Consider the following 27,772-nt stretch of genomic DNA (forward strand, 5'->3'; position numbering starts at 1 on the left):
TGGGAGCTCTGAGCTGATTACCATACCTAAGATTTTGCTAAGGGAGATAAAAAGTCAGCCTTACCGGAGGTGGTGGTGGTGGTGGAGGGGGCCCTCCAGAAGGTGGTGGAGGTGGTGGAGGAGGAGGCGGCGGCGGCGGCACAGGCATCCGTTAGGTTTCTTGCTTCACACAGTTATGAAAAATACAGCCAAAGTCTGTGTCCTTGACGGGAAGGAAGGGAGGAGAAAGAAAACTGGAAAAAAAAAAAAGAAAGAAGAGGAACGAATGTGTTTATGCACTGTAAGCTTAAGATCAGCCAAATTTCTAGCTCTCGGCAGACTGAAGACTTCTGCTCTGCACCGCTTCCAAAACTACAGTAAGAACAGCCTCATTACAGTTATCTGATGACAACAAGCATATAAAGACCAAGCTCACATATTTGGACAAGTGCCACGAATACCAAATGCATAGATGCCAAGCTGTCCAGCTTTAATTATTACGCTTTCCCTTAATCCAGCCCAGAGTTCCAAAATGCAATTCTGCAGAGAACTAATCGCAGTCAACCAAATGTAGACACTCCTACTGGGACAAAAACTCTGATGTCTTTAAATCAGAGGTTTGATGCTCAAAAGATTGAGTAAGGAGCTTTGGAGCAAGTCCAGTGACTCACAATGTAAAAGAAAAAAAAAAAAAAGAAAGAGACAGACATAATTGAATAAAAAAGAAATAAAAAGAAATAGTTCTACAGATTAGAGTTTCATTAAATATAGTTCTATTACTAAATGGCAGCATATAAGGATCAGACATTTCAAGCACTAAAGCACTAAATGTGTGTTGTTTTGTGTCATTTTAAAATGTTATCTTTACACAATTCCTTATTAATATACTGACTAAAAGGACAAATGTTTTCCAACAGAAGGCTGAAGATACTAATTTACAAATGGGAGACGGTGAGTATCAACACTCAAAGCTTGTGTGAATGTACCTAAAGCAATATTGGCAGATATACCATTAACAATTTGCAGAGTTTGGGTTAAGGACAGATTTTGGTTAATTGCATTTCACAAAGCTCTCATAATCGGACTGTATTCTAGGCAAATTTAATTGAATTGGATTATTTGAGAAAAGATGCAATTTACACTGTTTTAACATTATTTCATTAGAGTTTAGATCATTGTAGAATCTTTAAACTGGACATACCAAAATATGCCTGAATAGCTATTCAAGTTATAATATAGCGAAGACATCACCCAAGACTTCGGCTATCCTTGCAACACTAGAATTCACAGTTACTAGATATAAGCACTATTAGCCATAATTTTAAATGGTACTTCAAAAATTGATGAGATACTGCCACATGCATTGCAATAAATCATAAAAGTCAGGTCAAAGGATCCCTGTTCTTTCCTCCTTCCCCTTCCCCCCCCAACACACTCACAAATATACATACATTTCTTTCTTCACGAAGAAGCACACGCTGTATTATAGGATCATAGTCATTAAGGTTAAGAAAGAAAAATGAGATCACCTAGTCCAAACACCAACCCATCCCTCCATGCCTAGTGACCATTTCCCTCAGTGCCACATCCCACGGTTCTTGAACACTTTCAGGGACAATGAGTCCACCACCTCCCTGGGCAGCCTGTGCCAATGCAATCTCTGAGAAGAATCGAATATCCAAACAGAACTTCGCTGGCAAAGCCATTACCTCTTGTTCTATTGCTAGTTACCTGGGAGAAGAGGCTAACTCTTGCTATAACCTTCTTTCAGGCAGTTGTAGAGAGTGATGAGGTCGTCTCTGAACCTCCTCTTCTCCAGACTGAACAATCTCAGTTCCCTCAGCCACTCTCTGTAAGCCTTGTGCTCCAGATCCTTCAGTAACAGAAGGGCAACAACCTCTGCAGGGCCTCATGTCCTTCTTGAAGTAAGGGGTCCAGAACTGAACACGGTACTCAAAGTACGGCCTCAACAGTGCTGAGCACAAAGGGACAATCACGTCCCTGGTCCTGCTGATGACATTATTCCTACTACAAGCCAGGATGCCACCTCTGCACACTGCTTGGCTCGTGCTCAGCCAACTCCCCACTAGCATCCCCACATCCTTTTCCACTGTGCAACTTTCCAGGGGTGTCACAACTAAAATGCAGGAACTGACACTAGGTCTTGCTGAACATCATACAGGTGGCCTTAGCCCATCGAACCAGCTTATCCAGATCCCTCTGCAGAGCTTTCCTCCCCACAGGCAGATTGACACTTATTCCCAACATGGTGTCATCCGCAAACTTTCTGAGGGTGCACTTAATCCCCTCATCCTAATCATCTATAAAGATATTAAACAGGACTGGCCACAGTACTGAACCCTGGGGAACACCCCAGCTGGTGACTGGCCATGAGTGTTTTAACTCAATTCACCACCACATATTCTGCAACATCCTTCCAACACCAGAGAGCTTCTTGACCCAGCTGTGCTCTTTTTCTCTTGAATCTCTTATTCACTTTGGACAGATAAAAGAATACATACTTAGAACTGGTTGTCTCTGTTCCCTGCAGCTCATGTATTTAAAGGCCTGTATCTCCCATTTGAGTAATTTCTTCTTTATGCTAAATGCCCTGTTTTTTAAAAATTTTACTTGTGGGTGATAATTTCCCAGCCCCCAATCATTCCTGTTGCTCTCCTCTGAATTTCTCCCAGCTGTACTTCCTGAGTTGAAGGAACTCAAGATTAGGAGAGGCAACAAAATTAAAAGGTACGTGCAGCCTTGTTCACTTTCCTAGGAAGTGTATGTGAACAATATCCATACAATATGTGACTGTTTTCCTTCTACATCTTGCAAAATCCCTTATGGGAGATCAATCACAAATTAAAAATGCAGAGCCTCTGCAGCATTTGTTTCCACCCATGAGAGAATACTACGCAAAGGACTAACATATCAAAGCACTCTGGATCCGTAAGAATTGGTTGTAATCATTTTAATAATAGCTCAGTGAGGCTTTCCAAAAAAGACAGCATCACCAGCATCTCCACTGTTACATCCTCATCACTGGCCTGTGCAAAATGCTATTATCAGAAGATTTCTCTTTTCCTCAATTAAGTCATTCAAAAACATGGACATAAGGAGAATGAGTCTTCCCTCTTAATAATATGTTACAGGTTACTATCTTCCTACCCTGCAATACAGGCCTTTTGTCTTCATTAAGGATTTAGATTGGGAAATATGCCCTTAGTCAAATGAGAAAAAGCCCACAGCCCACGCTCCCGCAGCAGGCCATGTGCAAAGCAGCAGGAGGCAACGTGCGCTGGGGGCGAGCAGCAGTGGGAGAGAGGAAACGGGAATCAGATCTTGGTATTTAGAAGTCACCCTCTGAAATATGATCAGATGACTTTGCTGGCTGCTTGTCTCACCAGCACCAGAACAAGAACTGATTCCATATGGCCACCCACAACTCAAAATTCAGGGATTGTTACCATTCACCTCACCATGTATCTCATTCACCTAACCTGAATCCTCTTGTCCAGTGACACAGGAGTAGAAAGCATTTTGGGGGGCTATAATGCACGATCCCTGAATGAAGTATTGGAGATGCCCTATAGCTTTCCCTCCATACTGTTTGAAATCCCTGCAAATAAGCTATTCCTTCTTTCAGAATGCAGTGAATGGCATTAAATCCAGCTGGTGACTGGTCACAAGTGGTATTTCCAAGGGGTCGGTACTGGGATCTGTCTTGTTTAATATCTTTCTTTATTATGTGGATGAAGGATTTATGTACACCCTCAGTAAGTTTGCAGGTGACACTAAGTTGGGGGGAAGTGCTGATCTGCCCTGGAGGTAGGAAGGCCCTATAGAGAGACCTGGACAAGATGGATCAATGGGCTGAGGGCAACGGGATGAAGTTCAATAAGACCAAATGTCAAGTCCTGCAGTTTAGCCACAACAACACCAGGCAATGCTACAGGCTTATAGTAGAGTGGCTGGAAATCAGCATGGAGGAAAAGGATCTGGGGGCGATGGTCAACGCTTGGCTGAACATGAACCAGCAGTGTGCCATGATGGCCAAGAAGGCCAATGACATCCTAGCTTGTATCAGAAATATGCAGGACCAGGGAGGTGACTGCTCCCACTGGTGAGGCCACACTTCGAGTACTGTGTTCAGTTTTGGGCTCCTTGATACTAGAAAGATATTGAGACCCTAGAGCATGTCCAGAGAAGGGTAACAAAGCTGGTGAAGGGTCTGGAGTATAAGTCTTATGGAGAGTGGCTAAGAGAAATGGGTTCAGCCTGGAGAAGAAGAGGCTCAGGGGAGACCTTATCGCTCTCTACAACTACCTGAAAGGAGGTTGTGGCAATGTGGGGGTCAGCCTCTTTTCCCAGATAACAGCAAGAGGACAAGAGGAAATGGCCTCAAGCTGTGCCAGGGGAGGCTCAAGTTAGACATTAGGAAGAATTTCTTCTCAGAAAGAGTGATGAATTGTTGGAACAGGCTGCCCAGAGAAGTATTGGAGTCAGTGTCCCTGAAGGTGTTTAAGGAAAGGATAGATGTAGTATTAAGGGACCTAGTCTAGCAGGCAATATTGGTGGTCAGTGATCTTAGAGGTCTTTTCCAACCTTAATGATTCTATGATTCAGAATTTGCTTACATTTGTAAAACCTTCCTCTCCCTATGAAAAAAACTTATTAAAATATCATAAGTGAACAGATTAAGGTAACCAATCTTCATCCTTATTTCCACATTACTACCCAAACTGCAAGAGTCAGAAAAGCTTATTTTAAATGTAGATGTATTTATACTTGGAAGGGTGGAGTCTGATTTATCCCTGAGGAGACATAAATAGAAAGATAAAGTCATTTGAGTTTTAAAAGTTGGCAATAAGTAGAGGCGAGAAATCACAAGTGATTAACCTCAGTCGTTCAGGCCAGAAGTAATGTAAATCCTCCCTTCACTTCCATGTCATCAAACAGAATCGGGCCTGACAATCTCAAAATTTATTGCAAAAAAAGGAAAACCTCCAAATCTGCCTTTTCTAGTCCACCTCCCTACCAAAGCAAGGTTGTGCAGTTTTATAGTGCTTTCTGAAGTCTAATTTTAGATGTCCCAAAAAATGTAGCTTGTATTATTTCCCTTGGGAAGTTTATTCACAGTCAAATAAATTTCAGTTGAGACTGCCTGACACAGCCTAATTTCTGCTTTCCTTAATTTGATCCTGTTTGCACTCCACTGCAGATGGCCCTACCCTGTAACGAGCAAGTTTCTTTTACCACTCAATATCAGTTCTGTGAAACATTAGAATTAAATTCAGAAGCATATTTGCAGGTACTTGTTATGCTTTTCAGCTGTTTTGCTCCTTACAAGTCATCTCATCAGTCACTGAACATTATTACTGTTCTCTGATCTATAAATACCAGGAGGACAAAAAAAAGAGCAAGTAGTGCTAACACCAAAGTTGGTAATTTCAGGTGTCACAGACTGTTCTCTTCTTCTATTCACAGTACATGGTTGAATAACTGCTGCGTTTAAGAACCTCAATGTACAACTCAAACACCAAATTTCTGAAGTCCCAAAGTCATCACCCAGATTTTCCTTTTGAAATGGAAGACAAGACAGAGCAGATGAAGATTTTCCTTCTTTGGTACCTGTTCTCTCAGTTCTGTTTTAGATTCACCTGCACCGAATTCAATGCATCTGCTTATGCTTTTATACAGATTTGGTCTCATTTTGCCTGCCTACCAGACATACACAAGCTCTGATCCAAAAGCTTCCCAAAGATCTCCTTCTAAAGTATCACTGCCATTGGGCTCACCTTAAGTCAAAGTCCTCCTGGGATCCCAGCACCATGAAGAGCAACAGCACAGTGTTTGGAGAGCTGCTGCCACCTTTGCTATCACACCAAAGCCCTGCAGATCACCATCACGGGTCTGTCCACAAGGTCTGTACCAAAATATGTCACTTGTCATAGAAGGGCGAGGCGCGGAAGAGGCGTAACTCCACTTCAGAACAATGCTGAGGAGGAGAAAAGATATAGGAAAAAAATCACAATTATTTCAATATATGTGGTATGCAACATAATTTTTTTTCTAAATCAATAGCTTTTCCTTAAAAAAAAAAAAAAAGATTATAGCCTTTTAGTGGTATAGTCATTACAATACAACAACATAGTTGGATGAAAATTGAACCCTTCTAATCAATTTATGGAAAGAACTGCAAAACAACAGATTTACTATTACAGGATTTACAATCATTGCAACTGTGCATTCTGAGTTAGGAAATTCAGATGTGGGGAAATTTACAGATTTTTGCATAATAATGAAAGCTAAGATGAAAACTACACCGTGTGTAGGAAAGTTCATCTAAAACATCGATCTTATTTTGTTGATTAGAAACTGAAGCATAAATGTGGACCGCAAACCCCGTCTCTAACTTTTAGCTAACTTTAACATAATCATATATGATTTCTCAACTATACTGTTCTGAATTCTGTCTTTTAAGTCCTTCTACTTCAACAACAACAAAAAAAATTAAGAAAATTTAAAATCGCACAAGAGAAATAGCATTAATAAGCATCTGTTCAGTTTTCATGATCTGTGAGATGGATTGTGCCCACACTTGTTCCTCTCAAACATCACTGAAGAACAGCTGAAGTCACTGGTACGAATACACCACAAATGTTTTAATTCCAGTGTAACACATGTAGAGGCAGAACTGGGAGGGAACAGAGAAGAGCGTATGCGTGTTACAGACATTAATTTTCCAGCTACTGCTACCACACAATTGGAAATTACTTGGAAAAAGCTTCCGCTTGGGAGGAACCATGTTAGATTATAATTACAACTGAAATCAAACCCAGTCACACCACTTCTTCCTACTGTTTGCGGTGTGAATGACTTTCTGAGTTCAGAAAACAAAACTAAAAAAGAATCAAAGCAGAGCCTCCAAGTATCCTCACAGCCTCCATCCTCTGCAGAAATAAACCGCAAAATACTCAATGGATTCTGCTGTATTTGAGAGATTTAAGAGCTGCACAGAAGCATGAAACTTACAGTTTTCTTTTGCACCTTACTAGAAATGTAAGCCCACACGTGCATACCTAGCTTACTATCTATCTTTTAAGACATTCAGAGGTAAATTCCCACAGCTGAATAAAAAAAACTTCAGTCTTTTACCACTTCCTAACAGACCACACCTTGGATTTTATACAATTTATGAGAAATTTCTGCTCCCAATCTCCATTTACTTCAATGCAACTGAAAGGAGAATCTGGCTTTTCCATTTACCTTGCATTGCACAAACCACAGGGGCTCTTCCTCCATTTAATACCTGATGAAAAACTCTTAGGAAGCATTTGCCTACACAGGGTCTGTAGAATTGTCTCACAGCCCATAATAGTATTCTGCATTTAAGCCTAGCAACGACAGTAAATCCCCCTCAAGTGTGGAATATTTCCACCAGGCGTGATCCAAATAAGGGCTACATCCCCTTTTCCTTCTGCCTGAAAAAAAAAACAACACCTTACATAGTGCAAGTCTTGTCCTGCCAGAAGCCTGATAACACTGCGACTAACCAGCCAGGGCTGACCTAGTGCAGACTACAGGAATCTGAAGACGCCTTGCTTCCATGTGTGCAGAGGGCAGATATCTCTGCTGGGTTCCCCATGGTGCTGAGGCTACAAACTGAAGTGCTGTGTCTTGACAAATCTTCCTTCAGAGGCAGAGCTGTTCATATGACTTCATATTCCCTATGCATGACTATTTTAGGGTGTAGCTTCCTGTGCTCTGTGGAGATTTACCATAGAAGAATGATTGCTGTAATGCTGCAGAATATGAAATTTGTCATCCTCTTTAAATCAAGAGTAAGGGAACAGAACTATATATAAGAACAAAAAACGAATTATGCTTACAGTATTACTAACCGCAGGTTAAAGAGCTCAAAGAGACCAAGGTAGATGAGAAGCAATTAGGACTGGCACAAAGACTTGACTTTACAAAGGAAGCAATTTATAGAAAGGTTTCCTTTAAATGCACTGTATCATCCACACAAAGACAGGCTGTATTTCGCTGCCAGATTTATAAACAATGGTGAATTTGATATACAGTCATTAGCAAAGTTAATCATTGGCCTAAGCCAAATAAAGAAAGTGCGACTCAGTTGAAGTTCAAGGTCAATGCCACATTATGAAGACGACTGGTTACTTTTATACTCTCCAAGTGTTTCAGTACAAACAGCCCTGGAGACCTTTTAGTATGGACAACCTCATGCTCCAAGTTACAACTTGAAGTTCTGAGGTCTCCGCAGAGAAGCAGACTGTATGTTTCAATAATATATATTAATTTACAATCATTCATGTAGTATCGAGAGATTTGAAAGGTATACATGCAAAATAAATGATTTTCATCCAAAAAATTCTTACAGATGTTTAATCAGTTCTCCTATGAGAAGAAAGTTTGGCCTTCTAATTAAATAGCTAGCAGTAGAATAAAGGGCAGTATTCATAATGTTGCTTGTTCAAAAGATTTGTTATACACAGCTCAACAAATGTCTGTTTTCAAGCACCAATCAAGTGAAAACAATTTGCAAACATGGATGCAATTGGACTATGGGACTTAGAAAATCCATGTCTCAAAATCAATCTAAGTTTTCGTGCTCAACCATATGATCCTACAATCACCTAATTGTTAAGGTTGGAAAAGACCATTAAGATCATTTAATCCAACTGCAGAGTCATTCCTCCATGCCCACTAACCATGTCCCTCAGTGCCACATCCCCATGGCTCCTGAACACCTCCAGGGATGGTGAGTCTACCACCTCCCTGGGCAGCCTGTGCCAATGCATCACCACTCTTTCTGAAATTTTTCTAATATCCAACTCGAACCTTCCCTGGTTCAACATAAAGCCATTATATCTTGTCCTATTGCTGTTACCTGGGAGAAGAGGCCAACTCCCACCTTGTTACAACCTTCTTACAGGCAGTTGTAGAGAGTGATGAGGTCTCCCCTGAGCATCCTCTTCTCCAGACTGAATGATCCCAGTTCCCTCAGCCACTCCCCATAAGACCTGTGCTTCAGACCTTTCACAGCTTCGTTGCTGCTCTCTGAACACGCTCCTGAGCCTCAATGTCTTTCTTGTAGTGAGGGGCCCAAACCTGAACATAGTACTTGAGGTGTGGCCTCACCAGTACAGTGGTGAGTACAGTGGGACAATCCCCTCCATAGTCTTGCTGACTACACTATTCCTGATTCAATCCAGGATGTCATTGGCCTTCTTGGCTACCTGGGCACACTGCTAGCTCATGGTCAGCCAAATGTCAACTAATTACAAGAGAACGTTTCATTCATAACACCTCCTTGACAATTCATTAAAGATTCTATTTTAAACATTCACATGTTTTTCATCTTGAAAATATAAGCATACAGAGACCTGCAGACGTGCAATATCAGATTGATCTCTACTAGCTTAAGAAACAGTCCAGTGCTTGCAGTGCAAGAAAAACAAAAGTCGCAGAGCAATGCGAGTCATTCCTCCCTACAAGATGGCATCAATATCTCGGCGTGGAACTGGACTCTGGTTACTGTACTGTAAGGATAATTGTCTTCCATAAGAGATATAAAATGCAATTATCTCATCACCTCTGGGAAGATGCTTCCAGGAAAACTTCACCTCAAAGAAAGAATGGGAAGTTTTGATCCAGGTTTTCAGTGAAGCTGTGGTTATCTCTTTTCCCTTCCAAATCTATTTTCAATGGTATAAATGTTAGCACTGATGTACTGACCAACTGAACTGCAACTTGTAAACATGCTTACACATTCTTCCTTTCCTGCTCATTTGCCAATCCTGCTGAAACTGCTGCTTCATTTCAATGACATAACTGATAAACTCATCTTAGATATTCTTCACAGCAATGCAAGGCTTCCATACTTACAGGTAAAAGGTATATAAACTCCAGTGTTACTAAAGAAGATGAGCTACACTGTGTTGCAAAAGTGTTGTATTTTAAGTACTCTAGCTAATTCAGTGTCCTAAAGCAAATAAAATGTAAAGTGTTTTTATGGCTCCGAAAGTTTCATAGACAATAATTTATAAAATTACGTACATAAAAATGTAATTACTCTCGTAAGCAGAAAATTAGTTTTGAAGTCAATAGACAAAATATCTATCTCTGCTGTCATCCATTTACTTAGGACAATGCCTTCATTTTTTATAAGGAATAATAAGTTGCGAAGTCACTTGTAACTGTTAATTCCTAGAGAACTGCAGATAAAAGACACTTTGACCTGCCAATCCAGTTCTGAATTCCTAATCAAACAAAGTCCTCAAAGGAAGCAATTTGAGTTTTATTAAATTGAAGATTCAGCCCTTCAGTTCATCAAAGGACTTGAGTTACAAGTCTTTGTTAAAAAATCACATTCAGAGTGGACAATGCAAGGGATATCTACACATACATACAGAATAAGCGGTGAACACTAGACATACAAAAATAGTCAACTTCCTTTGTTGCCTGCTGAAGAAGGAAAGTAATTCAAAGGAATTAACTGGCAGCAGGATTATTTGAAAGTGCACCTTCACAGGAACAAAGGAACAAGGTATTTTTTCAGTTTTCCCTTCTCTGAACAAGCAGATTCATTTATAGAGCAAAAGCCTGATGCCAGAACGAGCTCTCATGAACACTTCTAGTGCAGCCAGTGTCTCCTACTATCACTGCAAGCAGGGACAAGAGGAGGACTCAAACTTACTCTGGTATCAAGTTTTATGCTGGTTTGGGACTCCAACATTCACTTCTACCAGTCTGGATCTGGCCCTCTTCTCTTGTTTTCCTTCTGTTAAAATCTCTCTCCTTTCCTAGTGGTTTACTGGTCTCTCCATTCCCCTCCCCACTTGCATCCGTCTTTATCTTTGTTCCTTTCAACATTCACCTCCACTGTTGCCTGTTGCTGATGCCTGCCAGACAAATTGAGACAATTCATTTACAAGGTTGAGTTGTCTGCCTTGAAGAAAGAAACACAGCACATGTTGCACAAGTAAATAACTCTGCACTGGCAATATCAGAGGTTCAGCACTGATTGCTAATACTGAGAAATACAGAAGAAATGCAGAAAGCTGACCTGTCTGTGAAAGGGAAATGTGATCCTATCAGGTAGCAGAAATGTGATTTCTAGTGAGGAAATGTATTCTGAGTAAAGTAGATAAGTCTTAATGCCAAATAATACAAAGCTTTACCTGATAGTTTTGTACCAGATTGGAATACGGGAATTAAAAAAAACAGGCACAAAAGACTGGGCAGAGGAAAGCAGCAAAACAACTGAAGTATACACTGCAGCTATACGGGACCTCCGCAGCTCCTGCTACAGCTTTTTTAAAGCAAGCTCAGATATCCCTACAAAACACGGCACTATTTATCCTCCAGTAAAGTCAATGTAGCTTCATGATCACTTGATCCAAGGTTTGTTGTTCCCCCCCCCCCCCCCCCCACAACCCACTTCTGTATAATCACCTTGCTACATCCTTCTTTCAAGGCTAAAAAAGATTGCTTTCTGCAGTAAGCATCCCGTTAGGTCCCACACCTGTCATTCCCACAGTACACTACAGTCTCCACCCACTCTGTCAATTTACTGATTTAGGGACTAACCCATCCCTGATTAATTTTTATGCTCAATTTTCCACTGTTTTCAGTAGAACTGATGTCAGTTCCTTAGGGCTTCATTTTGAAAACCCAGGCAAATAACAAGCTGAGGTAGCACAAGTAACATCCCTAAGCACGCAAAGCTGTTTGTGCTTGCACAACTGATCAGTCAAAGCATCTTTCTGACCAAATCCTAGAGAGATTTTGGCAGATGTTTTTGAAGTGATTCATGCATCCCCAAGAGGAGCAAACATTCCTCCCAAAAACAAGTTACTCAAACATGCGCTGTTTTCCTCATATGTAAGGCTGGCTTGCCTTCCCTCCTCCTCGTGATTTTCTTATCTGTCTACTCATAGAATCAAAGAACTATTACATAATTAAGGTTGGAAAAGACCACTAGGATCATCTAGCCCAACGGTTCACCCACTACCACCATGCTCACTAAACCATGTCCCAAAGCACCACATCTACTATTCAACTAACAGCATATCTAAAGACTTTGTACAGGTACTGTGCTTTCTTCTTTTCTTCTTTAGCCTATGATAAAGGCATAACTTATATGGACAAAAGCCCTCAACCTGCCAGGGGTATTTTATATGCAGTCAGCAGTGCTGGTGTATGAAATTTTCACTGCACAAAACGATGCCAGTTAGGAAAGCAATAACATAATACCTTTCAGACATGAAGATTCAAAGGAGGAACAAAAGATCCCAAGACCTCCATTGTGAGCTGCTGCCATACTCCGCTCTCCTCGTTCTTCTTTTTTTTTTTTTTTTTTTTTTTTGTTATTTATAATGAAGAGAGTACATGATATGCTAACTAGAAAAAAGCTAAATGGTACAACAGTCATTAACAGAGCTGCTTAAAGTTAGTGAAAAGGACTGACACAAAGGGGTTACTATCTCTGAATCCATTCATTCACTTTGTTCTTCATTTGGAAGGAAGCATTTTCCTCTTATCTTATGAATCAAGCAGAAGCACTGTAGTTTCTAGCCAACTCTTTAATTTATGGAGACAGACACTGCAATTGCCACAATGTTAATGAAGGATATAGCATATCCATTACTTAAAAACTGCACGACAGACACTGGGTAGTTTTCTTAGATGTTTGTATAAGCAGTGTTGAAACTGAGTAAATGTTTTCCTGCTGAACTTTCTTTTTCTGAGTTTAATGAATCTTACCTCGTAGGAACCTCCTGTCCAATTTGCCTATGTTTTTCACTCTGTATAATCACCTGTATTGGAGCTGTAGCGCAGCTATTCTGTTACTCTCCTCTGCCCAGTTGGGCTACAATATCACACAATCACAGAATGACTTGAGTTGGAAGGGATGACAATGATCACCCAGTTGTAACTCCCAGCCATGAGCAGGGCTGCCATCCACCAGCTTAGGCTGCCCAGGGCCCCATCCAACCTGGCCTTGAACATCTCCAGAGATGGGGCAGCCTGTGCCAGTGCCTCATCACCCTCTGAATAAAAAATTTCTTTCTAAAATCCAACCTAAATCTCCCCTCTTTTAGTTTAAGACCATTCCCCCTTGTGCTATTACTATTAGACCATGTGAAAATTCAGTCCTCCTCCTGCTTATAAGCTCCCTTAAAGTACAATGAGGTCTCCTGGAGCCTTCTCTTCTCCAAATTAAACAAGCCCACCTCCCTCAACCTTTCCTGACAGGAGAGATGCTCCAGCCCTCTGAGCATCTTCATAGCTATCCAACAGCTCTGCATCCTTCTTGAACTAGGGGCCCCAGGCCTGGATGCTGCATTCCAGATAACAATGCTGATGTCACCATTCTCCTCAAGGAGGGCTGTTTGTCTCCTCTTAACAGTGGTCAGCAGTGACACAGGGTCAATGCAAAGAAGAATCAGGTTTCCCATGATCTTAATCAAAGGAGAGCTACTTCTGGTAATCTAAAGGAAATCCATCTGAACTGTTGTCTGAATTACCAAGGAATGAAAACACGCTTTTCACATCCTTATGAACAATCTTTAGTTGTTTCACATACTTTATAGCAGTCCAAAGGTGCCTTTACAGCTGTTGTGCATACTACCAAATGAGGTCACTTAATGATACCACTTAAGGTGGACATATTTAAAAATATACAAGTTGGTCGAAACATATACAGTTGGTGGTACAAAAGTAAAAGTCCAAAGAAGCTGTGGTGCCCCATCTCTGAAGGCACTCAAGGCCAGGTTGGATGGGGCCCTGGGCAGCCTGAGTGGTGGGTGGCAGCCATGCACATGGCTGGAGGTTGGAACTAGGTGATCTTTAAGGTCCTTCCAACCCAAGCCATTTTATGATTCTCTGATTCCATGATATCCCCTTTCTGACTTGGAAGCCCTGAGGACATCTTTCTGTTTGCAAACACAGCGCAACTTACATCACTGGTCACCCTGGTTACAAAGGACAACCCTGATGTAGAGATACCAGAGATTAATAAGTAACTGTGAAGTCTCATTCAGGTTCTGCTCCTTCAGCTCTTTTTCAGAAAGCTTCAGTCTTTCAAGAAGTATAACCACTTCCTGTAAGAGCACAGGCTGAGGAAGATCTCTAAGAATAACAGCAAGTACTGAAGACTTAGTCAGAAGAATTTGTTAGATACTATATTTCTTTTATATATTTATTTAGCTATTAATTTTACATGCACTTTAGAAGAAGCTAGAAATTTGTATCATGGCACAAAAGAGCCCACCATCATTTTCCTGAAGCAATCACCTGCTTCAATTTTTCATCTGATTCATTAGATCTTTAAATGAAAGGTGTCAAATACCTATGTAACAATGTGTCTGATGCTCACACACATCCAGGATCAATCAATTACAGAAGCCCAGGGGAAGAGAGCTGAACTTGTCTAGACCCATCTCACCTACTTTTGTTAACTAAGCAGAACTTGTACCAGCCACCAAACAAAGAGACAAAAAGCTTCCAGAGAAGGAGATTCTACTGAAAATCATGCTTTTCCTGTAGGTAGGTTCTGACTTATAAAGCACACAAAGAAGTTTGATGCCAATTCTTTCTCTGCTTTGCTTTGGAGCTGGAATAAGCTTAAAATATTAAACCTTGGCTGATATTTTAATATCATTTAACATATTTTAATTTAAAATATTAAATCATGTGTTACTCGGCTTTAATGCTTTCCACATTTATGTCTTAAAAAGTGCACTCTCCTATTTGTTATGACTACCATAATGTTTTTAGTTCAAGGTCTTCCTTCCAGAGGACAATTAATTTCCCAAAATATTGACTTCACCACCTCCTCCAAAAAGTGACTCTTTTCAAGTACAAAGAGCATCCATTAGCATAAATAAGCTAGGATCTGTTAAGACAAGATATTCAACAAGCACTGCTGACTTTTATGGTATGGTTACTGCTATGTTTTGATTTACAGTTCAAAAAAGTTATCTAAATACTTTGTGCAAATTTAATAGCAATCATAAACAAATTCAGTGCATGGCCCTTCCTGATGCATCGCAGTAAATGACATGCTGCAGGATCTTTACATGTTAATTTATCTATATTTCCTTTTGGAAGAGCCATTAGAGATGGAGAGAGAGAAGAAAAAAAGCAGTTGCTTTGTATTATACGACATAATTTGATAAATGTAGTATACGTTGCTCTTTCCAGTGCAGAGTCAGAACTTCAAGTGCAAGTTGATCTTTCTCAGAAATAGAATCAAACCAGGAATGATTTGAATGCTGATTTCAGCTCTATACCTATCCTCACATGACCAAAGTCTGAATCTTATGACTCTAACTCACATTCTGGCATCATCTAAAGCAAAACATCCAAAGCACTGTCAGTGAAACAACACACACTTACGCAATCCTTTAAGCATCCTACACTGAGCTCCTTCTACATAGAAGCTGGTAACTGTCAGCAAAGCAGGCTGCATCCTTCCTCCTCGGGCTGGGCACAGTCCCACAGTCGTGGGCGGCAGCAGAGTCCGCACCACCCGCACATTCCATCAGGACTGCTTGGGTCACAGGGCCACGCAGGAGCAGGATCTGCAGGCACGCATACCTAACGAGTGTCCCAGATCACACTGCTCTAAGCAAGCCTGTGTTCATCTTCTTCCCTGTGGCTTGCTTATCAGTAAGCAAGCAAGCTGAAGACTTTAACAATGATTTCAGAAACACTGGCACACTGTTAAACGACCATGAGTTTGTGCTGGATACAGAGCTGAAGAAACTGAAAATACTGATAGCATCAGGGGCAGCTCAGCATACCGTGCAGCACACACAGTAACAAGTATTGCTGTTAGCACAATCGCGGCAGTATCTCGCTGTCTGAATCAGCAGAAGAACCCAGAAACTTTAGCCCATAAATCCAGACTGTCCCGAGACCGTTCTGTGTTAAAATCACCAACCCTTATTCTATACCTCCATACCTTCTCTTCTTTTGCTGTCTTGCAGCCCACTCACTTCACAACAAACCGCGTTTTGTCCCAAGCCCAACCTGAGTGCATCCTTCCCATCCCCAGAATCTCGAAGCCCACCCGCAGCCGTGCTGGCTCCTGCATCCCTCCATTTCTCCTTCCATCCCTCCCTGCATCCTCCCTATGCTGGTGGGCCACACCGGGCATTCCCACATGCCCTCTGCAATAGGTACACAAGCATTTAACACAGTGCACCGCTTACGTTTATACAAATCCCCCTTTCCTCGGCTCACCTATTCCAACACGTTTACTTCAAGGGCACCAACCAGGAAAAAAAAGTTCTTCCTGCGTGCAAACAGCCCGTTTGAGGGCGATAAACAAACAGCGCAGCACCGCACCAGCTCCGCAGCTCACACGCAACTGTGCTCTCCTCATCCACAGCCCTCACACGTCCCGCAGCCTCAGGCACTCTGACCCCCACCCTCCCCGGCCCCGCAGCCGTCCGCCGGCTCTAAGTTTGCACGAGGAGCCGTCCCGGCCCCGCGGAGCCGGGGCAGCCCCGGCCGTCGTTCTTCACGGCCCCCGGCCCCGCTGCCGGCCCCTTCGCCGGCGCCTCCCCGCCGCGGCCCCGCGCTGAGTGGAGCGGAGGGGAGAGGCGGGCCGGGCCGGGGGCGGCCGGCAGCCCTCGCCTCCCTCGGCGCCCACCTGCTCGCGGTGCCGCTGCCGGTGCCGCCGGGGTCGGGACGGAGAGGCGCGCTCCTCCCCGGGCAGAGGGCGCCAGGTACGGCGCCTGCCCGCCTCCCCTCGGGGGAGCGGGGGTTGGTCGGGAGGCGGGGGAAGGAGGTGTGTGTAAGGAGGGAAATCTGAAATCTGAAGGGGAGAGGAGCTCGTCGCAATCCTCAAGAGAGAACAACAAACAAATAACTAAATATTAAGTAGTAATGTAATACACACACACGTGCACGCGTACTGAGTGGGAGACAGACGGAGGCCGGCTGCAGCCAGCTGTTTCTGATGCCGGCAGCCCCGCAGCACCAGCTGCCACCTGTTCGAGATGGTCCTGGACGACAGCTGAGGGCTTAGCCCTGGGTACACGGGGCTTGCCCTCAAGAAGAGGCCCTGGATGCCTGCGCTGCCCATTCCTCATCCCCAACCCCATCCTCACCTGTGAAGCACTGTCCTGCACTGCAGTGTCTCATCACTCAAGCACACACCTTGGCTTCTCTTTTCAAACGCCCACATGGAACCCAAAACACTGCCCAACAGCACAAAGGTGCCGCTGCTCCATCCCAGTGCCAAAGGCCTCCACTTGGTGAACTGCATCTGTCTGGGAAGGGGCTGTGGGTGCAGGCAGATGGCTGCCTTCATTCCTCACCCTCACACCTCAGATTGTGTACTCAGAATATACACAAACAACCTTGGTTTCCCCAGGATTATTTAAAGGCAGTTTTCCAGCTGGAAATGCTATGGCCTCACCCCAGGAGAGTCTTCCTTGTTTCTGTTGAGGACAGGGAGTTATTGCCAAGTTCTTCTCTCAGCCTATACACGTATTTGGGATTGCCCCAACACAAATACCAAATACCCACACATACCTTGTACTTGGCTTTGTTGACCTTCATTAGGTTTACACAGGCTCACCTTTTCCATGGTCCCTTTGGATGGCGTCCCTCCCTTCTATTGTGTCAAATGCACTTGGTGTCAACTGCAAACTTGATGAGGGTGCACTCAATGCCATCATCTATGTCACTGATAAAGGTGTTAAAGAGTACTAGGCCTGAGATGGACCCCTGAGGGACACCACTCATCACTAGCCTCCACCTGAACATAAAGCCACTGACAACAACTCTCTGGCTTCAGCCTTCCAACCAATTCCTTATGCACTGAATAATCCATCCTTCAAACTCATATCTCATCAATTTAGATATAAGGATGTGATGCGGGACCATGCCAGAGCTTTTGCAGTAGTCCAGAGTTGAGAACTTTATTTATTATTTTAAAAATATCTTCCCGGTTGCTTGTGCAAACAAGTATCTGTCCCAGCTGTTTCTACAGCGGTCAGGGAGCTCTAACCCCATTTCTGTTGCCCACTAGTTTCAACCTAAAAGCATGAAGCAAAACCTAGAGGACCATAGGTAGTGCACAGAAAAAAATCTAAGCATTTACTTAAAAAATATATTTATACATATATATTCCAAATTTGAAAATAGTCTTGTGCCAGTGTGCAAGAACATTATCTTGTTTTTTTTTAGTTTGGTGCAGTTTTCTGAGCTTTTGACACCCTCTTTATTCATGCAGTGTAATCACAGTTAGTACTAGTTTTTAGATTACTAATGCTGGAAACCTCTTGGTTTAGATCAGAAGTGGATTTCAGAGGAACAAGCTGCAAGAAACACACAAAAAAAGTTGACTTATTCTGTTCCTATGACTTTGTTGTCTGGTTCCTACTACATTAGTTAGGTCCAACTAATGGTAACAAAGTTTGTACTGTTCAGCAGTGACCATTTCTACCTGTGCAGCTGCACTCAGCTGCTAATGTGTTTATGCACTGGTCTAATCTGAAACAGCTTTACCCACAGGACATCATTCACGTGCATTTATTACATTGAAGTATGCACTGAAGTACGCAATAGTTGCCACTGGGCTAGTGGTAGCACGTTACAGGAAACTGTGGTGCATTACATTTTATTTGAAGAGCCCTTGCATGCCAAGGGGTTGTAAAAGTCTTCTCTTTCTGTTTCATGTTTGAGAGGAATAGGTGGAAAGTGTAGAAGTGCTCACTTCCCGGTACTGTATCCAAACAAAGACAATCCTGGAACGAGCAGCGCTACTGGAAGAGGCCACAGACTGAAATCCAAGCTATTTTGTAAAGGCTACTGTGACAAAACCCAATTAAAACAAACAAACAAAAAAATGTGCATCACTCCATAGAAGACCACTTCCATTCTTAATTTTTTTCAATGCTAGATTATGATGATTATTAATAAATATATAATTGATCATTTATTGAAAAATACCTTTCTATACCAATAATATGTTTATGACATTATTATCTGCAAGACTTCCTGATAATTCCACACAAGAAAAAAGAACACCCAAAATAAGTCAATTTAGAAGGAAATGAAGAGTATCCCATGCAGGGGAAGAAGAACATCTCTTTTATTTGGCATGATGGTTCAGTTTTTGAATAGAAAGATCTGAGATACTTCATTAATGTGTGTCAGCATAAGTACTTGTCAAAGAAAGTACTCAGAAAGATGTGTTCAAGTTTTTGTTTTTTTTTTTTCATCCATAGATAATAAAATATAGAGGCTTCTGTTTGATTCATTATTTGGATACTTTTACACATTACTGGTTCTTTAATTTGTTGATAAGATCCTAGCTACTAGAAGCTTTATACAGTACATGAAGGTGACAGTAGTGCTCATACAGGTAGCCTCAATCCTACTAGAAAATAGACGACCATGCGATCTACGGAATCAAAAAAACCCAAAACCTTCCAAGGACGCAAACTGAGCAGGCAGATGGCTTGCCTGTGTTTTGTACTGCTTAGATAAGCTGCTAGCAGCACCCTGCCCAGATGGCCTAAACCAAAGTCAGTTCTCCTTCAGAACTTGACCCTGGAGAACTATGGGCTCTTGAGAAGAGCTGATGTTCCAGCTCTAGCTCAATGTCAGTGCCACATGGGCAAGGTTTCAGGGCTGTTTTTGTTGCTGGTTTGTCAGCAGAAACTATGAAATCAGGTTTGATGCCTGTGGTGAAAACCCTCAAGTAAAAATGTCATGTTTCAACATTTTCTTGTCCATAAGCTTCTACATTACCTAAAATCAATGGAGAATGTACACATAGGACATATTGCGTAGTCAGAGCAAACATGGTTTCTACTGGTTTTGTCTTTTGTTGTGTCATTTTAATTGCTTTAGGGAGCCTAGTACATAAATTTGTTCCTGTTTAATTAACTTAAATATTTAACTCAAGTACTTAAAATGCAAATGTGTCTGGAAGTTACTTTACAATATTAAGTATTCCCTCAGCGTTGCTTCTGGTGTAGCTTGTGTTGTATTTCTTGATCACATCAGTGGTAAGTATCAATGATAATATCTGACCCTAAATATAGAAGAAATGCAATGCATTTAATACATTAAAATATCTTTTTAAGACATAACAAAAATACTGGTAAGTCAAGGCATTTGTGCATAATCTGAAAAACAGCTTTAAATTAAAGTGCATAGAACAGAAAAAGCATTAAGAGTAGAAATAGAAATGTTTCTTGCTTTCAGCCTGCCACGTGATTACACTTCTGAATAGCTTCCAACACTTGAAAGCTATGTTTCAAGAAGTCTCAACCATTGTGCCTGATGACTTTGTTTGCTCTGGTTCCACAGTTAACAGAGACTTTCCCTTGTATTAACAGAGATATTCATCTGTATTTGTCTTCAAATCTTGACCTTGTTATCTATACAAATTCTGTACTTTATTTTCCATAAAGTAACTCAAATTCTTACTTCTGCTCTAATATCTTTTGCTTTAATAAAACCTTATCTTTCTTCTATTACATTTTGGTAGGAAATTTCTAAATGTGACTGGATTACTTACTATAGTAATAGTGGAGCCATATTCACAAATGCATTTAGACAGCAATACTGAGGAAATCTGTAGACAAATACTTAACAGAGATGATTTCCCTAGAGGAGAATATTGGTGTTTACTCTTTTTTTTGGTGTTTTTAATCCAAATCCTAAACCCTTACTCCTGATCTTGTTGAGCAAGCTGTTTGCTGAGTTCTTTGGAAACAACGTCTAAGTTTGTTCAGGCTCATAGTAAATAATTAGTACCTACTGTGAATAATCCCTTCCATTAATTGTATTTATTTTGCTTACTTCTGTTTGTGCTGTAGGATGTCTTAAAAAGTATCTCTTAGCAATAAAGCTTTGCATTTTCTTCAGTGCTTGGTTCTGCCATTCATTTTCTGCATGACCTCTGTGAAAGTACTTAATCGCTCTTAATAGCATGAGTGGAACAAGAATGCATTCATTAATATTTGTGAGGCTGCCAGACACTATGCTACTGCGAGCATTTACAGTACCTTACAGAAATTATAATTGCACAATCCAGCTGGTTAATGTTTATCCAGTTACCAAACAGCTAAACAAAAAGCAGAGAGGCAGGCCTACTCTTTTCTCTTGATCAGTATTGAATTTTAAAGACATTTTTCCACGTCAAAGCTGTAGAATTAAGCACTGGATGAATTACCATTAGCGGGCCTCTGTAGAGAATAATGAGCTGAAAGCATGCCCGGTGCCAGTCTGCAATTAGAGTGAGAAGTGAAATACAGAGAGAACCAGAACACCATTTGCAAATCTCACTTTTCAGAGCATAACCTTTTCATCCCCACCAGGGGGAGCGTACTTGAAGATAACAATTAGCAAGCACAAATGCTGTATTTGGAGCTGATGGTGTCCTTTGCCTCTTGAAATAGAAGGGTACTTTGTGATCTTTGAAGAAGCAGTGCGAGTATTTTCCTGCATCCTGGGCTTTGGACATATTTTGAACCCTATTTTTTTAAGCATCGATGTCAAGAACAAGATTTAGCTCAGGGTTTCTTTAGAACAAAATGCCAAACGAGAAGAAAAGTCTCCTACATAATGGCATACTACACTAAGACTACACTTAAAGGGCTACTAACGTGGCACATGGAGCTTAGATATTAGCAGTGATAGTCAAAGAGCAGTGTGAGTGCGCATCTGTTGGTCTTGAGTACAGATGCTCCAGTAGCAGCTCCCTGCTGCTTCTGATGGTACTGCACACATTGCTTACTGTTCTCAGCAAACTCCAGGTCTGGAGCCCCCAGTATGAGAAAGACAGAGAGCTGTTGGAGAGGGTCCAGAGGAGGGCCACAGAGATTATCAGGAGGCTGGGGCACCTCCCCTACGAAGACAGGCTGAGGGAGCTGGGCTTGTTCAGCCTGGAGAAAAGAAGGCTGTGGGGTGACCTCATTGCAGCCTTTCAGTACCTAAAGGGAGCCTACAAAGAGGAGGGGAATCAACTCTTTGAAAAGGTAGATAACAGCAGGATAAGGGGAAATGGTTTTAAGTAGGAGGGAAGATTTAGGTTGGATGTCAGGGAGAAATTCTTTACAGAGAGAGTGGTGAGGTGCTGGAACAGCTGCCCAGAGAGGTTGTGGATGCCCTGTCCCTGGAGGTGTTCAAGGCCAGGTTGGATGGGGCCCTGGGCAGCCTGGTCTAGTATTAAATGAGGAGGTTGGTGGCCCTGCATGTGGCAGGGGAGTTGGAGATTCATGATTCTTGAGGTCCCTTCCAACCCAGTCCATTCTGTGGTTCCGTGATTCACACTAGGCCTCTGATGTTCCCTTCTGCTCTGTCTAGTTCACACCAGACAAAACTGAAATACTTTCAGCTATGCTGTCCTTAAAGCCATGCTGCTTTAGAGGCATCAGTCCACACTGTCAGAAAGCAGGAGATAGACAGGAAGCAGGTCTCATAATTTATGTGTGTAAGCAAACTTGCAGCTTCCCTACGTGGATATTTCATTGTAAATACCTAAGGTATTCTTTGAAATAATTGGCTCTCTGTGTCTAAAGAAAGATACTGTCTTGTTTGAAACTGAGATTTGAACTTACTGTTAGTAAGTGCCTATTCAGCTTTTCACCACCTCACAAGAAAAGCTGAGTCTGCAGCATAAGAAAATTATGCATGTAAGTCCCATTGGAACAAATGGATCCACACACAGTGTTTACAAGTGGTGCTATCAACATTTTTATAGGTATTTAAAGCCATTTTTCTCTTTGAAATGTAGTTGATATCTCTCCCAGTCCCCATTAGCACTTTAAGTACTCGAAGCTCATTGTGGGGATCTGAAGAAGGGAGTGCCCTCTGCTGCACTGTGTGCAGATAGGATTTTCAACTCAATTGTTAGCAGGGAAAGACTACACTTAAAGGGCTATTATCATGTTCACCATCAATATTCTCAGCAGCAGTTACTGATATTATTACTCTCTGGTTTTGTCCCAGATGACATTATTATTTTCAGTCATTCAATAAGATGAAATTAAATAATGATTTATTATCATGGAACATTTCTAAGTGAGGAGTTTCTTCTCAGCACATCTGAAGCAAACAGTTTGTGGTGTAACATTCAAGTACTATGACTAGCCACCACAGGGCAGGGCTGAAGATTATAATGGATAATTTCGGAGGAATGGCTGGTGAGGGGGAAATAAATAAATATCATTGTCAGTAGAACATGTCTTCAAGCTGGAAAATAGGAGACAAATTGTGAGCAAGAGAGAATTTTACATCTGGGAATACAGCACTGAGATGCTCTTGTAGCATCTTGAGAAAGACACTGTCTTAGAAAAAGAGTGTGGTGCAGTGGTGGGAACACTTGAAGGAGTGAGCTGCTGAGTACAAAAATACTGTCATGCTGGAAACTTGAGTGTATAGGACATCTCTAGATATTACTGGGAGGAACAGGAGCATTTTCCCTTAAATTTAGGTGATTGCTGAAGATACCATACTGCAAACAGCTATTGGGAGGAAGGTTGTTGGAAAAGGGAGGCCGTTAGATAAGCAAATGGAGGGAAATAATAGCTTCTGATTGTGATATTCATAGCTGCCCTTTCTTGCTCTGTAGTTGTATGCCATACAGACTGGACTTTCAAGGTACAGAGCTAGAAAAAAAAAAAAAAAAAGAAAGAAAATGAAGACATGTAACAAATCGCTATGGACAAAGATATTTCCATCTCCCACTCCAATCCTGAGTTCACTTGTGCTGCAGGAAGAGCAGGGAGATCAGTACAGACAGCCTGCTGCATGCTTTTTTCTATAACATCCTGTAGAAAGTCTTCAGAAAAGATGTCCAAGGTCTCATGTCCATGGTAGGAACATTGTCTATTCTACTGAGATTTTCATCTCACTGCATGAAAACACATTTTTTGCAGAATAAAATCTGACAGTGTATTAGAAATAAGCATCAAAAGGAGAGGAGTGGATTCTCCTATTCATTCTCTTTCTTTTGTAATTTTTTTTCCTTTCTCTTTTCTCTCTCTCTCTTAAAAAAAATAAATAAAATTTTCTATTTATGGCAAACTGACACGATAATTTCTGGGAGTCGGTGGTGTTCCCATAGAAACAGCCTTGATTTGATGATATCACTGCAAGTTGCTGCAGTTACTCTGCTATGTTCTAATTAAAACAAAATCTTCCTAGATAAATTGCATTTAAATCTTCAAACATTTTACTAGGTAATTGGACTTGTATAATCTCCATTTTTCTTTTGACCATGTCTGTGTAAGGGCCAAAAGCCTTCTGTTGACCAAGACACCATTCTTTTTGAAATGATCTTTTTGTTTCAGGTCTCCTGTGTTCATAAAATCCTAGTGGGTTTTTATAGCTAATAATAGTATATGTAAGTGGCTCTAAGTGATTTGTGGAGAAAGAGCTGTAACTATTACATGCCACCGAGGAGCTGCTTCTTTTGTTCAACATATAATACTTTGCAATAGCAACAGTTTTTATTTCAGAATCTCAATACGCTTCCTGTTATTATGACTTAAAGCACTAACGAATTCTGTATTAAAAGACAGATATTTAAGTGACTGAAATGAAACTCTCCAGATAGTGTTTTCGATTGCCATGCAGTAACTGTCCAGAACATTTTGTAGGGGGCACAGGGTGTCCACTCTTTTTCATTTTGTTTACATACACATCTCCAAATTGCAGAGAAAAGGCTTAATTGCCAGCTCACATTTTCCAGATGCTGAGATGTTAGTAAAATGTTGGGCTTTTTCTCATTATGAAGTGCATGAAATTATAGGATGGAAGGGCAAACTGAAAGAGGTATTGAAGCAAATGGATTTGAGTTTGTATGAGCATGAGAGAGACCCACTGCAGTTCTTACTGGTGCAGACTAACTCACCTCATCTTCTCTCAAGAGAAAAATGCTGTTATGAAATTTGCTTTTTAAACAGACAAAACATGAAGAGAATAACTCAGCCCTATGTCTCAGACTTCTCATTTCTGTGGCCAACTAACCCACACAGCCACAACCATCAGAGATTCTCAATAAAAGGTAACAAGATTAATGCTACAATTTTTCCATCTCTCTAAGAAAATTAAGATTAGTTATAGTAAGTTATATAAGTTACGATTAGTTATATAAGTTATTTGCCGAAGAGATGGTAATTTACAAAAATGTAGAAGTCTCACAGGTGGAAAACCTAGGAACAGAATTTGGGGCAAGATCTTATTTTCCATTTCTCTGATATAAACCTCCCTTTCAAATCCCATCAAACTTTTCATCAAATTCCCTTTTATTTGGTGATATTATGATGCTTTGTCATTTGTTTTTGATCATATATTTATCAGGTTGTCATGCTTATCCTCAGGTAAACTCTCATAGATAAACTTTACATGAACATGAAGTAAAATGGGTCAAAAAGATGAACACATTCTTAGAGGATAATGGGATATTAAACGAGCCAGGGCAAAGATAAATCTTTTTTTTTCTGAGTCTGGAATGTGCTGTTTGTAGAGGGTCAGGAAAAGCTGTCTGAGCATCCTGGATATTGCAGCAGCAAAAAAAGAAAACAGGAATATTTGTTCCTCTAGAAAGCACTGCAGTACCCGTAGTCCTCCAATCAGTTCATTTCATAAGAACAACAGGCACTCCAACTAAAAAGTGAAATGAATAAATAAACAAAAAAAGGCCAGATTAAATCATTTCTAATTGAGTTTCCAAAGTTAGCAAAAACACACTGTAGGAGGAACAGCTCAGCTCTAATCTGACTAATTATTTTGGCATTTAGCATGAGTGGGCTGTGGAAAAGTCATCCCAAGAAGTCAACCTGGTTGCCCGTGGTTTCCCATCCCTCCAGAATGCTCCACAGCAGGGCACTGCTGGGCTCTGCAGTTGCTCTGCAGGATCCCCCAGATGCCATTTCGTGCCTGAGCCAGCCCCAGCACAGAGGGCAGCACGACCCTGTAGAGAGAGGTAGCTAGTGCTGCTAGCAACTGTGCCATTTCTTTTTACCCAGCAGGCAGCTACTTCATCTTAACAGATGATTTCTGCCTGTTCTATTCCCTCTAATTCTTTCCACTGTATTGAATACTTCTCTCATCAGCTGGAGGCCAATTTTGAAGTCACCTCTAAAAAAAAAAAAGGGGATCTGGTTGTACAATTCACCAAAATCAGAAGTTTCACACCAAGAAGCATCTACAACAGCTACTTCTTTTATTGCAGTTAATGTACATTTCACAAATCTTTCTGTATGCAGCTTTGAGATCAGCTATGTTTCTTTCTCATTCTGATATGTAATAGATTACCCACTCATCACTTTCTGGGATTTGCAGGTTTTTGGTTTGGTATTTGTTGCAAAGATGAAAAAAAAAATATTCTTTTAGGTTGACTAGAAAACTACTTTTCTAGTTAAATATTCACAAATATGTTGTGAATTAAACACCACTTCTTTCTGGAAGGTGGTACATTTTGTCATGAGTTAAAAAACAAACAAACTGTAGACAGTTTTGAAGACAATGAGATTTATTAGGCAAAGTTATTGTGCTTTCCATAGTCAGCTCAAAACATTCTTGCAATACAGGCAAAAATTAGGTTTTCTGTCTGGAGAAATCTTCCTACCCAGGAAGGGAGGGAGGGAAAGGAAGACAAGAGCTATGATGAAGAACTGAAAGGACAGATCAGGAGAGCCAGACATGATGCTGCCAGCGGAGTGGGAGAATACAGCATTCTGAAATGGCTCAGTTCTGTCCTAGCCAACAGCCATGATATGGTTTTCAGTCTCTGTCTCTGAAAAAATGCTAAGCAGGACTATGGATGTCTGCTGCCCATGTAGCTCTTGTTGTCTGTGCTGCTTATAGATGACCTAGAGTCATTGAGCACAGAATCATTTAGGTTGGAAAAGACATTCCAGACCACTCAGTCCAACCATCAATCTGACTTGCCAAGTCCTGTCACTAAACCATGTCCCTTATTGTCACACCCACACATTTCCACATTTCTTGAATATTTCCAGGTCTCCAACACTTCCTTGAGTCCCTTACATGAAGAAGTTCTACTTGACATCCAATGTAAGCCTCACCTAGTACAACTTGATACTGGAAGCCTACAGGGTTCAGTTCCTCTCCTTGCCTAATTTGGAGCAAGGAATTATATTTAAGTTTGATATTTTAGGAGAGTACCTTGGTCATTAACTGCAGAAAGTGAATTTCTGCTCTTCTAAGTGTCCACTTTATTTCACTCCAGGCACTGGATCTGGGACTGGAAGTCACAGATGAGTGCCTTAAACAGCACTTACTCACTCTTTGGTCAAAGAGCATCTAAATTGTGAACTGTATGAGGTACCTGTGTGGTAAGGGCTGTGAGGAAAGTCTTGTTGCCTTGGCTTTGGCACTGAATGTGGATGTCATTCCTGGTTTCCAAAGCATGATGCTATTCCTGATTCTCACAAAAAATCCAATTTTTTTCATTGTGATTTTCACCCAGTTCACCACATAACTGAGATTTATATTTAGTTTTACATTATTTTAATTATTATATTTTCATGTCATCAGCTTTCACATTTATTGTTTCTGCAAGGTTCAGGTGTTGAGTAAATTTAAACTGAACCTTCCAAAGACAGAAGAAAATGGTTTTCTTTCTGTTTCTGAATTGAATTCTGTTTTCTCTTCCTAGTTTTAATGTTCTATATGTCTTCATGGAGCTCTGGCAACCTGATTCGTCTATTAAGATTCTATTTATGAAATCTAAGGACTTACACATGCAGTTGTGGAACAG

General features: G+C 41.2%; 1 protein-coding gene across 9 annotated transcripts in view; it reads right to left on the bottom strand.

Moving 5' to 3' along the window:
• WIPF3 (WAS/WASL interacting protein family member 3) overlaps positions 1–16,860 on the bottom strand; it is a 39,575-nt gene extending 22,715 nt beyond the window's left edge. Inside the window, exons 1-4 of one of the 9 annotated variants that reach the window (XM_090142619.1) lie at positions 16,670–16,859; positions 10,703–10,907; positions 5,778–5,977; positions 65–233 (exon numbers count right to left, since the gene is read on the bottom strand). In XM_090142619.1, the coding sequence (XP_089998745.1) occupies positions 65–148 (84 nt within the window). In that variant the 5' untranslated portion in view covers positions 149–233; positions 5,778–5,977; positions 10,703–10,907; positions 16,670–16,859. Of the gene's footprint in view, positions 1–64; positions 234–415; positions 491–5,777; positions 5,978–8,917; positions 9,283–10,702; positions 10,908–15,408; positions 15,667–16,257; positions 16,452–16,669 lie in introns of those variants that run through there. The other 8 variants (XM_090142620.1, XM_031590036.2, XM_090142626.1 and 5 more) reach the window with 8 other exon arrangements.
• Positions 16,861–27,772: the final 10,912 nt, after the last annotated feature.

This window comes from Phasianus colchicus, chromosome 6 (genome assembly GCF_987193195.1).
Source record: "Phasianus colchicus chromosome 6, bPhaCol1.hap1.1, whole genome shotgun sequence".
In the NCBI taxonomy this organism is placed as follows: Eukaryota; Metazoa; Chordata; class Aves; order Galliformes; family Phasianidae; genus Phasianus; species Phasianus colchicus.